General features: G+C 54.3%; 4 protein-coding genes across 4 annotated transcripts; 2 read left to right on the top strand and 2 right to left on the bottom strand.

Annotated features, from left to right (window-relative positions):
• Positions 1-40: 40 nt before the first annotated feature.
• BGZ61DRAFT_340621 (RIO1 family-domain-containing protein) lies at positions 41-1,285 on the bottom strand (the record flags this gene model as incomplete). The annotated part of the gene is made up of 2 exons (XM_046239326.1): positions 41-1,165; positions 1,223-1,285. 2 exons carry the CDS (start codon positions 1,283-1,285, stop codon positions 41-43), a joined length of 1,188 nt encoding a protein of 395 aa, XP_046110776.1.
• A 484-nt stretch (positions 1,286-1,769) lies between these two features.
• Positions 1,770-4,584, top strand: BGZ61DRAFT_339483 (26S proteasome regulatory subunit rpn1; the record flags this gene model as incomplete). The annotated part of the gene is made up of 3 exons (XM_046239234.1): positions 1,770-1,887; positions 1,940-2,013; positions 2,074-4,584. The coding sequence occupies 3 exons, from the start codon at positions 1,770-1,772 to the stop codon at positions 4,582-4,584; spliced, it is 2,703 nt and encodes a 900-aa protein (XP_046110775.1).
• A 494-nt stretch (positions 4,585-5,078) lies between these two features.
• On the bottom strand, positions 5,079-7,873 carry BGZ61DRAFT_489790 (OPT oligopeptide transporter protein-domain-containing protein; the record flags this gene model as incomplete). Its single annotated transcript, XM_046250255.1, has 2 exons — positions 5,079-5,982; positions 6,039-7,873. 2 exons carry the CDS (start codon positions 7,871-7,873, stop codon positions 5,079-5,081), a joined length of 2,739 nt encoding a protein of 912 aa, XP_046110774.1.
• A 4,147-nt stretch (positions 7,874-12,020) lies between these two features.
• BGZ61DRAFT_526990 (uncharacterized protein) lies at positions 12,021-12,814 on the top strand (the record flags this gene model as incomplete). Its single annotated transcript, XM_046253043.1, has 2 exons — positions 12,021-12,114; positions 12,180-12,814. 2 exons carry the CDS (start codon positions 12,021-12,023, stop codon positions 12,812-12,814), a joined length of 729 nt encoding a protein of 242 aa, XP_046110773.1.
• Between the last annotated feature and the right edge of the window lie 958 nt (positions 12,815-13,772).

Raw genomic sequence — 13,772 nt, 5'->3', positions numbered from 1 at the left:
AATCTTTGTACAGTCTTCATGGGTATCATTACATCTCGTCTCAAACTGCTAGCTTAGCCATAGATTCATCAACTGGAACTTCTGCATCTCGGGAATCGTCTCCCAGAAGACCACCAGATGCCACGTCGTTATCATCCTCGTCATCCTCGCTGTCATCCTCGTCATCGTCCTCGTCATCCTCTTCCCCATCTCCGGCCTTGGTCTCTGCCTTCTCCCTGATAGCAGCCTCCAAATCCTTCAACATCTTCTTGGTGAACCCAGAGGCCTCAACAGAAGCGTCGAGTCTCTTGGCTCCATCTTTGCCAACACTTTTCTTGGCATTTTTGAAAAAGGGACCAGCTTCTGAGGTTACAAAATGGAAACGCCTCTCAAAGAAGCGTTTTATGCAGTTGACGTCTCGATCAAAGTACATTTCTGCATTTTGGTGCTCCATCGACACCATTTGGGGGAAGTCGATAATGACGGGCTCTAATACTAGAGTCTCCTCACCCTCATCGTTTTTGGACCTGTTCTCCTTAACCAGGATGTTGAATTCGTTGAAATCGCCGTGAATTAGCCCATGCTTGGCGAGCCGAAGGATAAGGCCGATCAGGTCAGCATAGAGTGATGCTGGGTCGGGAACATCTGCGATTTGGCGAAGAGGAAATGCGTCGATCAGGCTCATGACGATGGTGTGTCGAGAATGCGCGATTGGCTCCGGCACAGGGAACCCCACTTCGCGAAGGGCTTTCATAAAGGCGAATTCCTTCATAGCTGCTAGCCTCGACAGGTACATCCATGATCCGGATGCGCCCTTCTTGAGGTAGTCTCGGTTCGACTTAACGGTTCGGAAAGAGATTCGGCCGAGTCGATGGATCTTGAGCACCCGCTGCGTGCCTGTCTGGTCAGCAACAACCATGATGTCGCTTTCCTTGCCAACGCCAATTCGGTTTCCAACACTGTAGACATCTTTTTTCTGGGAATGGGTATGGAGAGCGAGATAGTCGAGGCCGCCGTAGGTCAGGCGGTAGCCGTCGTACTTGGCTTCCTTTACACGGGCGATTAGGCCGACTTTGGCGAGGGCAGAGATGCTCTTGTGGACGCCACTGGGGCCACCGCGAAGGCGGGCAGTCCTCTCGATTAGGGTCGTAGGGACAAGTTCGTGATTTTTGCTGCAGAGCTCGACCTGGATATCTTGTGTTAGATGCTCATGGGCGAACCTGGATAGACGGGATGGACTTACTGCCGTTAGAACACGCCAGTCCTCAGCGATGAGGTATCGCATGGCCTTGGTATCCAACTTCATGATGGGTAGGAATGTCTGGCCGGCTTGAAAATTGCGAAGAAATAAACCCAGTGGATGTGTTAAATTCGTCAGGGAATCATCAAGACGTGGGGTTGATCCTGGAGATGTTGTCGCATGGTGGGGTTATCCTAGAAATTTTGACGATAAGATCTTATCGACGATAAAATACCTTATCTCGGCGATTAATCGGATAACGTGGTGTGGCACGTGATCGCGAGGCTGGAGTGGACCCGTTTTGCAGGCGGCAGCGCCTGGCGTAACCAGAGCTACCTGGATACAGCACAGCATCCTCGAGCTTTACCAAGCGGGCTCCATCACCTTCCATCATCGGCGACGAATACCCACGACCCCATCGCAATCCGACACCACGACCCCAAAAATCCCGGCGGCCATAGTAGAGGCGCCCTCTTAATACTGCCTTTCGACCTTTACCTTTCCTCAATCTGTTCTGCGGAGCTGCCACAGGCGCCTCGGAGACGTCAACATGGCTCAGGACAGCGAACTGCCCAAGGCGGCCGACAAGGGCAAGGGCAAGGCCGTCGACGATGCGAAGAAGGATAAACCCTTGGCAAATGGGAAGAAGGAGGATGACAAGGTTGAGGGTATGGGTATCCAGCTGCATTCGTGGTGCGACCTCTTACTGACCGTCCCTAGCTGCCGAGGAAGAGCTCAACGAGGAGGATCAGCAACTCAAGAACGAACTGGACATGATGGTTGAGCGCTTGACAGTGAGTAGTACCGGAGTGAGCCAACGATGAGCACCCGCACACATATCTAACTGCGACCAGGAGTCAAACAAGGATCTCTACAAGCCCGCCCTGGAAGCGATGAAGACCTCCATTAAGACCTCGACGTCATCCATGACCGCAGTACCGAAGCCGTTGAAGTTCCTGCGACCACACTATGAGCCGTTGATCAAGCTTTACGATGAGTGGCCAGAGGGTGACGACAAGACCTCCCTCGCGGATGTTCTCTCCGTCATCGGCATGACGTTTTCGGACGAGGATCGACAAGACACCCTTAAGTACCGACTTCTGGCGCCAACGTCTGATATCAGCTCTTGGGGACACGAGTATGTTCGACATTTGGCGCTGGAGATTGGTGAAGTGTATGGCAAGCGAATCACAACAGACGAACCCACGAAGGACTTGGTTGACCTCGCCATGATATTAATTCCCCTCTTCCTCAAGAGCAACGCCGAGGCTGATGCCGTGGACCTTATGAGCGAGCTGGAGATCATTGAGGAGATCCCCAAGTTTGTTGACGAGAACACCTACGCGAGAGTGTGTCTATACATGTCCAGCATGGTCAACCTTCTCACTTACCCCGATAATGAGAACTTCCTCAAGACGGCGCACGACATCTATATCGAGTACAAGCAGTTTGCCCAGGCGATGGTTCTTGCTATTCGACTCCATGACGTCGACCTGATCAAGGCCGACTTCGACAAGGCCGAGGACCCCGCTTTGAAGAAGCAGCTGGCATTCTTGATCGCCCGCCAACGGATAGTCTTGGAGCTTCCTGGTGATTCGGAGGAGGAGCAGGAAACATCGGAGTGCCTTTCCAACCTGAAGCTATCCGAGCACTTCAAGGCCCTCGGCAAAGAGCTCAACATTCTAGATCCCAAGACCACGGAGGATATCTACAAGAGCCATCTTGAGAGCAGCCGTGTTGCAGGGATGACCAACCTGGACTCCGCCCGTCATAACCTTGCCGCTGCATTCGTCAACGCGTTTGTCAATGCTGGATTTGGTAACGACAAGATGATGCTCGTGGATGGCGAGAAGGAGACTTGGGTGTGGAAGACCAAGGCTGATGGTATGATGTCGACCGTCGCCTCTATGGGTACCCTTCTCCTATGGGATATCGAGAACGGACTGGACAAGATCGACAGATACACCTACTCTTCCGAGCCCGAGATCTCGGCTGGTGCTATGCTTGCTATTGGCATCATGAACTCAGGCGTTCAGATCGATTCAGAGCCTGCCCTTGCTCTGCTAGGCGACTCCGACAAGTTGCACCACACTAACCCCCTTATCCGAACAGCTTGCATCATGGGCTTGGGCCTATCCTACGCTGGCTCCAACAAAGAAGATGTCCTTGAGCTGCTTCTGCCCATCATCTCTGACTCGACTCAGGACATGCAGATCTCGGCTATGGCGGCGTTGTCTTGCGGTCTCATCTTTGTTGGCTCTTCTCACCCCGAAGTCAGCGAGGCCATCATCACTACTTTGATGGACGATGACCGAAAGAGCCAATTGACCGACAAGTGGACACGATTTCTGGCTTTGGGCCTGGGTCTTCTTTTCTTCGGGCGACAGGAAGAGGTCGACGTTATCCTGGAGACACTCAAGGCCATCGACCACCCCATGGCTAAGGCCACTGCTGTCCTCGCTGAGATTTGCGCCTGGGCCGGTACCGGTGCTGTGTTGAAAATTCAGGAGCTGCTTCATATCTGCAACGAGCACCAGGAGGAGTCTGATGAGAAGAAGGGAGACGAGCTTCTCCAGGCTTATGCCGTCATCGGTATTGCCTTGGTGGCTATGGGCGAGGATGTTGGCCAGGAGATGGTCCTGCGCCAGTTCGGCCACCTCATGCACTACGGCGAGGCCAATATCCGCAAAGCTGTTCCCCTGGCTTTGGGTCTTATCAGCCCTAGCAACCCTCAGATGAAGGTTTATGACACTCTGTCGAGATACAGTCACGACAACGACCCCGAGGTCGCCATCAATGCCATCTTCGCCATGGGTCTGCTGGGTGCCGGAACCAACAACGCTCGGTTAGCCCAGTTGCTTCGACAGCTAGCCAGCTACTACCACCGTGACCAGGACGCCTTGTTCATGGTGCGCATCGCCCAAGGTCTCCTCCACATGGGCAAGGGAACCCTGTCGATCAGCCCCTTCCACACTGATCGCCAAGTCCTATCCCGCGTCTCGGCAGCTGGCCTCCTCGCCACTATCCTGGCCATGATCGAACCCAAGGAGTTCATCACCACCAATTCGCACTACCTCCTCTACTTCCTCGTTACCGCCATGCACCCCCGCTTCCTCGTTACTCTGGACGAGAACCACAAACCCCTCAAGGTCAATGTTCGCGTTGGTCAGGCTGTCGATGTCGTGGGCCAGGCTGGTCGACCCAAGACCATCACTGGTTGGCAAACTCAGAGCACCCCTGTTGTGCTTGCCTACGGTGAGCGCGCGGAGCTGGAGGATGAGGAATACATCAGCCTGAACAGCACCCTGGAGGGTTTGGTGATTCTGCGAAAGGTAAGTCTACAACATACCTCTGAGCAAATATGACTTCATGCGTGGATAATGCTAACCATACATAGAACCCAGAGTGGGAGGCAGAGAAATAGACAAAGAAAGGTTATGGGAGCGAGCGCTGGGGTTGGCCCAGGAAGGGCAGGTCACCGGTCAGACCTCGTTACACTGTATAGTAATGTGCTGTAAGCGCAATCAAGAGGGAGGAACCAAACGCAATGATAGACGGTCAAATCGATTGCAATTTCGCGTCTTCCTTAAAAGACTTTGCTTCTGCACATTTCCCATCCACCAACTAACGCCGGCTTCCCCAACCATTCTATGTGTGAACACTGCTAGGAGGTGTTTGATAACCTCGACCTGTAAAATACGATTCCCAACCATTGTTGCAGAAGTCTATTTCGTAGCCATGACGTTCCCAAGTATCCGGCTAAATCTATTATGCAGATTGCTTGCTTCCAAAAGAAAATCCATCACAGAAAGGTCCAAAACGCATTAAATCAATCAAACAGCAACATATTCATAAAAAGTCACCAAGCATCAGGACCAAAACGCTCGCCTTCTGGGACAATGTTGTAGGCGCAGGCTTGCCAGTCGCAGCCCTGCTTGTAGACTTCCGTGCCCCACCAGTGGAAGCCGTCCATCCAACCGGGATAGAGGAAGCCGAAGAAGACGACAACGATACCGAAGGCGAGGCCAGAGTCGAGGGCAGCGCTAAGAGTCATGGTGTACTTGCTCCACCAAGCATTGTGGCGGTTCTTGAGAAGATAATTGAAGACGTAGCATACGACAGCCCAAACTGAGAAGTTGAGACCGGTGGCGGGAGGGATCCAAGACATGGCGCCGAAAATGACTGGGAGGTTGACCTTGCGAAGAATGCTCTGGTGGTGGCGGCGGCTGTAAAGCCAGAGGGGAATGGGGAGGAGAGCGCCAAGTGGGAAAAACCAGATGAGGGAGCGGTAGATGGCCTTGGGACCGAAGAACTCGTGAGGGCCAACGACGCCCCAGAGAATTGATCCGTTGAAGTGGACGCGTGCAATAGGGCAGGTAAAGCCGCTGATGGCCTCTGATGTGCAGATGCCCCTGATGTTGGCGAACATCCAATTCAAAACACCGATCTGGGTGAACGACGACACGAGCGTGGCGACGACCTGAACGGAAAAAAGAATGCGAGGGGGAATCTTCATGTAGTGGCCGAGCTTAAGATCGGAAGCGAACTTGATCCCCTGCGCCGAGGAGATGTAGCCATACGTGACGAAGACCATGTTAGCAATAGGACGTCCCGGGAAGACGACGCCGCAGATGAGCTGGCAAATAAGATAGATGCTGCTGTGCTGGTTCGTCACAGCCATAATAATGCCGTTGGGGATAAAGAAGATGGCGCCGATGGCCAAGGCTAGTAGAAGACCGTACCATGGCAAGTGGACGGGATAGCTAAATAGAGGCATTAGGAGATGGAACTGGTAAAGTTATGGGGACACAGAACTCACTATTCAACCACAAAGATGCCAATGGCTGTCATGGAGAGGAAGGTGATCAAATACCAACTCAGTGGCGCATCCTTGTACCGCTTCATGAGACGGCTGTGAACATCTTCCCGACTAATTAGGCCCTCAACGTTGGAGGTTGATGACGACATCCGCGTGTAATCGTCGTCCGTAGAGCGCCGCGACGATGGTTGACCAGAGGCATCCGAAACTGGTTGATATTCCGGCTTCCCATCCTCACGAGCCTCCGCAAGAGCTTTTTTCCAGGTCCTCCAGATATCCTGGCCATGCCAACAAGCTGTGTGGGTCAGCAAGGCAGCAAGACCAGCAAACTGCACACCGTAGCTAAGTACGTATGTGACTGGGAGGAATACGCGACTGTAGCTCTGATACGCCTCTCTGTCGAATAGGAAATCAGAGGTAAGGATCCGGCTGACATCATAAACCTTTCCGGTGTTGTCGAAGACGGCAGCGGAGAGGATCGGCATGTATGATGAGAAGAGAAAGTTGCTGTAGTAAAGAATCGGTGCAATAACCCACATAACAATAGTCAGGCCTCCGATGACATTCATGGCAGCCCAGAAAGGCACCAGCAGCGGGGAGCCAACATATGTGATTTGGGCCCAATCAAATGTCAAAGGGAAGAGCCCGAGGCCCGAAGACACACCAAACAGATTGGCAATAACAACACTCTTAGGAGCGAACCAGGTGATGACGTTGAAGTAACTCAAGGCCGGCATGAGCAGTCCAGGGAGGAAGTAGAAGAGGAAAGACCCAGTCCAGATGATGTAGAAGAACTTCCACCTGCTAATAGTCCAGCCTTCAGCAGGTTTGTTCTCTTGCTTGTGGAGGGTCGAGAACATGGCAGCTGACATGAGGGTCCCAGGCCAGATCATGCCGCTCGGTCGAACGAGGAATCGCCTGGTTATGCCCGCAAAGCCATATCCCAGAATCTGTGTTGAGATAGTAAGAAGGAGCTGGTATACAATGGGAGCCTCCTGGTTATAGAATTGCGTCTGCTCAACAATGACATCAGTCGCAAACGCGAAACCGAAAGCCACATTGCTGCTAACATAGACGCAAGTGTGTTCTTTTTCGTTCCATCGTCCTTGAGCTAACCACAGACGCCAAGAGGTAGCTCTGCTTTGTTTAAGAGGAACGCGGGCGTTCTCGGAGATGGAAGGCGTCCTGACTCCATCCACAAAAGTTTCTTCTGGGTCATATGACCGCTTCAGCACGAAGTCCCAGAGATGGCCAAGGGGGTGGACGAGAAGCAACGCAATAACAGGAGTGATAGCAACGCTAGGGTATCTCAAGGAAAAGAATAGGTTGGTGGAGGATCCGAGAATGGAGAAGATGACGGAGAGGCACCACATGCGGGGGGTGTTTATGGAAAGGGTGATGTCGTCGGTGGGAGAAACGGAGGCGCGAACAGCTTCGTGAGGTGAGTTCTCCTCGAATTCGGCGTCAGAGGCAGTCGTCGAGGCGTCGTCCAGCAAGGGTCCGTCTTCAGACACATCGTCCTTCATACTTTCTTCGAGAAGGCCGCCGGCGTGGGTATGTTCGGCCACACCAAAACGACCCTCAAGGCCAGAGACGAGAACAGCGCCTTCAATCTCCTCAGATAACCTCGAGGAATGTCGAGAAGTATTCGAGCGGCGGGAGGTGTCGCTCCGCATCGTGTCGGGAACATGTCGAAGCTGGTGGGCGTCCGGGTCGCGGCAGTCGCTGCCAGCCGGCGAGTTGTTGCGACTGGGAGTTAGTGAAACGGAGCCGTAAGGGGCGGCAACCGGGCGGAGGTCGGGTGACCGCAGGAAGGGTGTCTTCTTGGAAGCCATGTCTAAGTCGCTCTCGAGGGGAGGTGTTGAAGGGTCGGCGGGGGTAGAAGCATCTAGGGCCTCGCCATCGACGTCGTAGGGAGCGGACTCAGTAACGGACTCGGGCTCGGGCTCGGGCTCGGCAGCAGCACCGTCGACAGTAGTAAGAGGCTTTGAGGCAGACGTGGACAGCCCGGCATGGTGGTCGAGGTCGAGAACGGGGGAGCGAGAAAGCGTGGTGGCGACCGGGGCAGCAGTGCCAGTTAATAGATCTGGATCGCCAACATCCGCAGCCTGATACGGCAACACATGGCCTTGGTTCAGGCTCGGATCGGGCGGGACAGGCGCCCTGGCGTGGGAGACTGAGACAGAGGCAGTGGACCAGGCAGTGGAGGAGGATGCGGATGTGGACGCGGATGGGGATGCTAGGGGTTGGAGGGCGACAGCCTGCTGCAGATGGGAGTCACCATAGTCACCAACCCTGTCTCGGGACGACGAAGACGGGCTGCTGGCGGACGTTCTGCGGTCTGTCCTGCGCGTGGTGCTCTTGTGGGCGGTAGTGCGTCGTCCCATGGCGGGGCCGGCAAGACAAGCGTGCAACTTGTCCCTTGAGGCAGCCAAGCGACCTTGTTTGCTGCGGCGGCGGCGCCTAGGATCGGTAGGTACAAGGCGAGTACAGGACGGACTGGGCTCTTTTGCACAGCGATGCGTTAGACGTCGCCGATGGGACGGGCGGAGGGGTGGGCACGCGCTGGGGGCTAGATCCACCAGACATCCGGCTTGTCGCGCGGGGGAAGCCAAAGACGCAGCAACAACTCGAAGAGTCCAACTTGCAAGGCTAGGTGACAAGGCTTCCGCTCATCACCCGGCGGGCACTGTGGACAAAGCCAGGGAGCCCTGTTTGCCGCAGCGTGGGGGAGCGAGCCGCGGGGCTGATTCTGGCTTACTGCGCGCTGGTCAGTGGTGAGCATCCGACGGAGTAGCGTTTAGCGACTGGTGACAAGAGGGCGGGATGACGACAAAGGGCCCAGCCAGAGATGCAACCCAGTGTCCAGCAGACCGTCCAGCAGCGCCTTGCTAGGGAATGTGAGGGCGGCGTTGCAATCGTGACAGGCTAAGCACATGGTCGAGGGGGAATGCTGATGCCGTAATGCTGTACTAGGCACTGCTGCTGCCATGCTGCTATGTTACAATGCTGTGTGATTGCACAGTACGGGATCTCCTACCATATGCTAATGTATTGTAACCCAAACATCAAGCAGGGAGAGCGCACGGTACGGAGTGTGTATCCGTGGTGCGAGCTGTGTTACTGACTGGAGAGTGCCCAGAGGACCGCCACGACCAACGAGATTGGAGACTGGGAGGGCACAGGACCAGGTGACTGGGGCCAAGTAAATCAGACAGGGATGGACTCTTCCCAGAAGCAAATACGTGCGTGGGAGTCAAATCATGTCGTGTTGCAACGCGTGGGATGGTTGGAAATCCGACGCAGGAGACTGGTGAAGGAGGAGGACACATGGGCCACGGGGCCTCAGCGTGGGAAAGCCGACCACTCTACGGCCAATCAACCCCGAGAATGCCCCTGCCGCTCTTTAGCAATCCTCGTCCAAACACGGCATGAAAACTTGGCCAAGCTTGCGGGAGGCTGACGGACGGCAGCCAGCGCCTGTAACGGGGCTCTTTGTACACGGCATGTACATGCTAACAGCCATTGAATGCACGTTTTTATCAGTTTTCTCTCTTTTCTCTCCCCTTTCCGCCTAATTATTAGTGCAGCTGAAGTGACGTGCATCATGCCGGTGCTCGCCCAGAGGCCCTCTGCTGGGTCTGCTCCGCCCACCATGCATCACTTATGACGGTCCCAGGTCCAACAAGCTCGGTGGAATCACTGGGACTTTTGGAAGCTGAGATGCCTAAAACGGCAAGACACGTTCGCATAATACCGTTGATTACGGAGGGCTCTTTCAAAAGTCTTGTCCAAGCGCTAGTAACATCATATCCATTTATTCCTGTCGGTTACCTGAGATACATGAAGCTGTCACAGTCTCGTTAAACGGCCACTGTAACTTCAGGAGTAGTACGCTGCTGATCAGGATATAGCGGTTGCTGTGTGCTGTAGCCTGCTATCCTTTAGGGCCTATAGAAATCAGGAAGTACTTAGTGTACTTATTATCTAACCTAATGATTAGGACTTACTTCTTATGGACAAGACTTTTGAAAGGGCCCTCCGTACTCCACCTTGTATTCGTATCTCTAGTGTGGGTGATGAGGTAGGCTCACTCTGGTAGGTAGTGAATGGTACCTTCACGCAACATTGCAAGCTGTCCTCCGAACAAGTCGGTGAGATCGCGAAGTACCTGGAGACTTGCGCTTCGTACGGGCACACCATCATTCAACTCCCCCGGATGTCCTGTATTGCCGGAGCTTATTACTGCCTTTGTCATTGCGCAGCACCAAATTGCCCAGGTAACGCTGCCTGCAGGGGGGAATATGCGGGCCGTTCCCAAGAGGCATCAGTCAGGGTTCAGGGGCACACAAGCTAGCATGCTGCTTTGACGCTGCCGCCTGCGAGCTTGGATGCAGGATACAGTACGTATGATGGATCTGATTAGATAACCACTACAGGGCTCCCATCACGATGCTGCTTGACCAAACAGACGCCCGGCAATGCCCTTCCCACCGCTGGTTACTGGCTGCTACTCCCACGCTGGACATGACACCTCACGCCGCTGCACGCCGCGGCGAGCAAGGCTGCATTGCGGCCTCCTGCAGGCTGTGTTCGTGGTGCACATCCCTGCGGCCATGTTTTCGTGCCTGGCGCCTCCGCTCATCCTGACCGGCGTTACTCGAAGGCTGACACTGCAAAGTGCACCTGCAGCCTTGCACCGACTTCCAAGCTTGTGTGTTTCAACCCCTTCCTCACTAGGTAGTCAGACGATCAACACACCGAAATCTCCCGGCAGGCAAACCTCTTCTCCCAATCTGGCCGCCGACATCCAGGCCCATCCCATGTCAAGCGCCGTCGCGGTATCCGCGGGACCCAGTTGGCGATCTAATTCCATGCAGCAGCTGCGGTTCAAGACCATCCTGACCCGTGACGGGGACATGCTCCAGGTGATTGAGACATGGCGACAATGTTCTTTTACGTTTTCTTTCGGTTTTCCGAACCTTCCACGCCGCAGGGGAACGTCGAGACATTCAGGGAGGAGCCAGGCTCATCCCACGGAGACCGGACCCTCAACCCAGAGCTCGCTTTGAAATGTCGTGAATTCCGGAAGTCGCCCTAGTCCCGCCCCCAAACGAGAGCGGCATGGTGTTTGCGGTGCCGATACATTTGGTTCCACCTCATCATTGTCTCCACTGCCTGCCATCAATGAGACGGTTCACATTACGAAAGCTGACCGTGGGGTCTCAGTGCCAATGCTGGCTGTGGCCCGGTCTAGCCAGCATTAGAAAATCTCGGGACGTCGTTCATGGACTGGCGAGCTCAGCCCATCATCGTCAGTAAGAAGTTAGTTGGGTATATTGTAAGGTGGCTCCGTAATTATGGGAATAATACCGAGACGATGGTGCACACGTGTGACCAACTCCGCCCAACCATCCTCCCGACTGTCAGGCAAGCAAGAAACGGCCCAAAAGCTGTCACATGCACTTAAGTTATTTACCAATCGACTTAATCACAGATTAGTGATTAGTGGTGCTAGTTGTGCGTATTTGCGTCGTTGGAGGGTTGTGGCAGGCGGCTCGACCCCATATCGGGTGCTAGTTGTCGGTGTTGTCTCCCCTCCTCGGAACACATCCGAATCTTGAGGTCCCGGGTTTTTTATTTGTCGCAACATCCGCCGTGATTAATAGTGTCCTTAGAAAACAATCTGATGGTCGCGCCAAGTTGGGCTTCACCGCCGGGTAGCTTGGACTGGTGCCGATTTCATGGATTCGCCTCATGACGCCAGTGAGCCTAGCTGAAGCATATCCACAAGATCGGTCCCTAAAAATGCAATTGGTGGAGTGTCACGCTGGCAGGTAAGCGACGGATCGCGATGCACGACTTCATCCCAACATCCACGCCATCCTTTGCTTAGCGTCCCCTCCATGGCCAAAAAACCTCTCTTCAGACACAACGTGACAATACATACCACCATCTGAACCCAGCCTCCTCAGCTTCGCCATGGCGTCATCCTTGAAAGCCGCCAAGCAGCAGCTGCGGACCCTCATGAAGCAAAGGCTCTCCACTGTTACCCAAGACTCCGTGGTTGTCCAGAGTATGACCGCATCGCCTTGTATCTCCGCTCACGTGCAGGTCGTCGTCTGACACAACTCTTCACAGGTCGCCAGGTTTTTGACGCCCTTAAGGATTTTAAGCCCTACAAAGATGCCACTCACATCAGCGTCTACCTGTCTATGCCCTCTGCCGAGGTGCAGACAGATGCCATTGTCCGCCATGCACTAGCAGCGGGCAAGCAAGTCTTTGTCCCGTACCTGCACAAGTCTACTCTACAGATTCCCGACGCTCCAGCTCGTGTGATGGACATGGTGCGTCTTGCGAACCTCCAGGACTACGAGAGCCTCAAGCTGGACAGCTGGGGGATTCCCAGTGTAGACCCAGCCACGGTCCATCAACGACAGCATATCCTCGGAGACCCTGATGCCCAGGACTCTGACCAGGCCGTCCTCGATTTTATGGTAGTGCCGGGAGTTGCGTTCGACTTTGATGAAGCGGGTTCCGTCAGGAGACTAGGCCATGGAAAGGGTTTCTACGACTTCTTCATCAACAGGTACTTGTCAAGGTTGGAAACTAGGGGCCTTAGCCAAACGAGGCCTTTGTTGCTGTATGCGTTGGCTTTGAACGAGCAACTGCTTCCTGCAGCCTCTGGACAGGCAATCCCCACGGATTCCCATGACCGCCAGTTGAATGGCCTCATACTTGGAAATGGAGAAATCAGGGAAGCATCGAATCCATGATAACTAATGCCAGTCTTGCAAAGCACAAAAACTGTCCTCTGAATTCAGTCACTCTGATGGTTGGGTTCGCTCCACCATCTCCTGTTGTAGGGGGCAGTTCTATACCTAGCTGAGAGTTCCTAAACTCGTGGGTCATGACGCACGCTCTCCAAGACATATTCGTACGCAACACAAAGAATGCCAAGACCGAGAAGCTTGGGATATTCTTTGACCGGCTTTGTGCAAACTTTACCTTTGGCCTTGTCGTCCATAGGCGGGAATCCAGGCACATAATTAGGCCTTACCAAAGCACAAGTCTTTGGGAATACAAGTTGGCTGATCTCTCAGAGGACCTCAAAGGGAAGCAACTGGCCATGTGCGTACCCGGTCAGACGTAGGCACAGAGCTTGCATCAGGCAGGGGTCGTGATGTAGGGGATTATGGATGCATGATCAACCTAGAGGCAACTCAAATCACCCGAGAGGTTGATCATGATATAAACTGTCAGGTTCCCCCTCAAAAGGTTGCCTCCCCTTCCATCTGATTCTGTTTCTTGCATCGGTCGTCGGTTGGATGCTCCATCAAGGCGCTGGGCGGATCGGAAAAACTACGGAACGTCATCTCCAGGCAGATTGCCCCGCCAAGCTTCTCTCCACCAGAGTGACCAGACCCATGCATCACTGGCCCAAAACCGGACGGAGGTGGGCTTTGTGTATTTTGCTTCGAGTGATATCCCACCTTCATCTTCCACCACGTCTTTCTCCTGATCCCCTCACGACCGGGATCTTGCCCTCTCCTTTGGCACCCGCACCACCACTTTGTTCGACCTTGCCCCCGGTCTACCTCATCTCCATCTCCGAACCGCGCCTCGGCGAATCACCAGCGGTCCGACCTCGTGCGGCCACGTCGTATGCGCTGCGCTTGTCACCTCCGATCGCGCTGAAGCTTGCGGACAGCCTAACGCCCCATCACGAACTTC

The sequence above is a fragment of the Ilyonectria robusta genome (assembly GCF_021365365.1).
Source record: "Ilyonectria robusta strain PMI_751 chromosome Unknown BGZ61scaffold_2, whole genome shotgun sequence".
Taxonomy (NCBI): domain Eukaryota; kingdom Fungi; phylum Ascomycota; class Sordariomycetes; order Hypocreales; family Nectriaceae; genus Ilyonectria; species Ilyonectria robusta.
The sequence above is the reverse complement of the archived record's forward strand: the minus strand, read 5'-3'. Positions and strand labels throughout refer to the sequence as shown.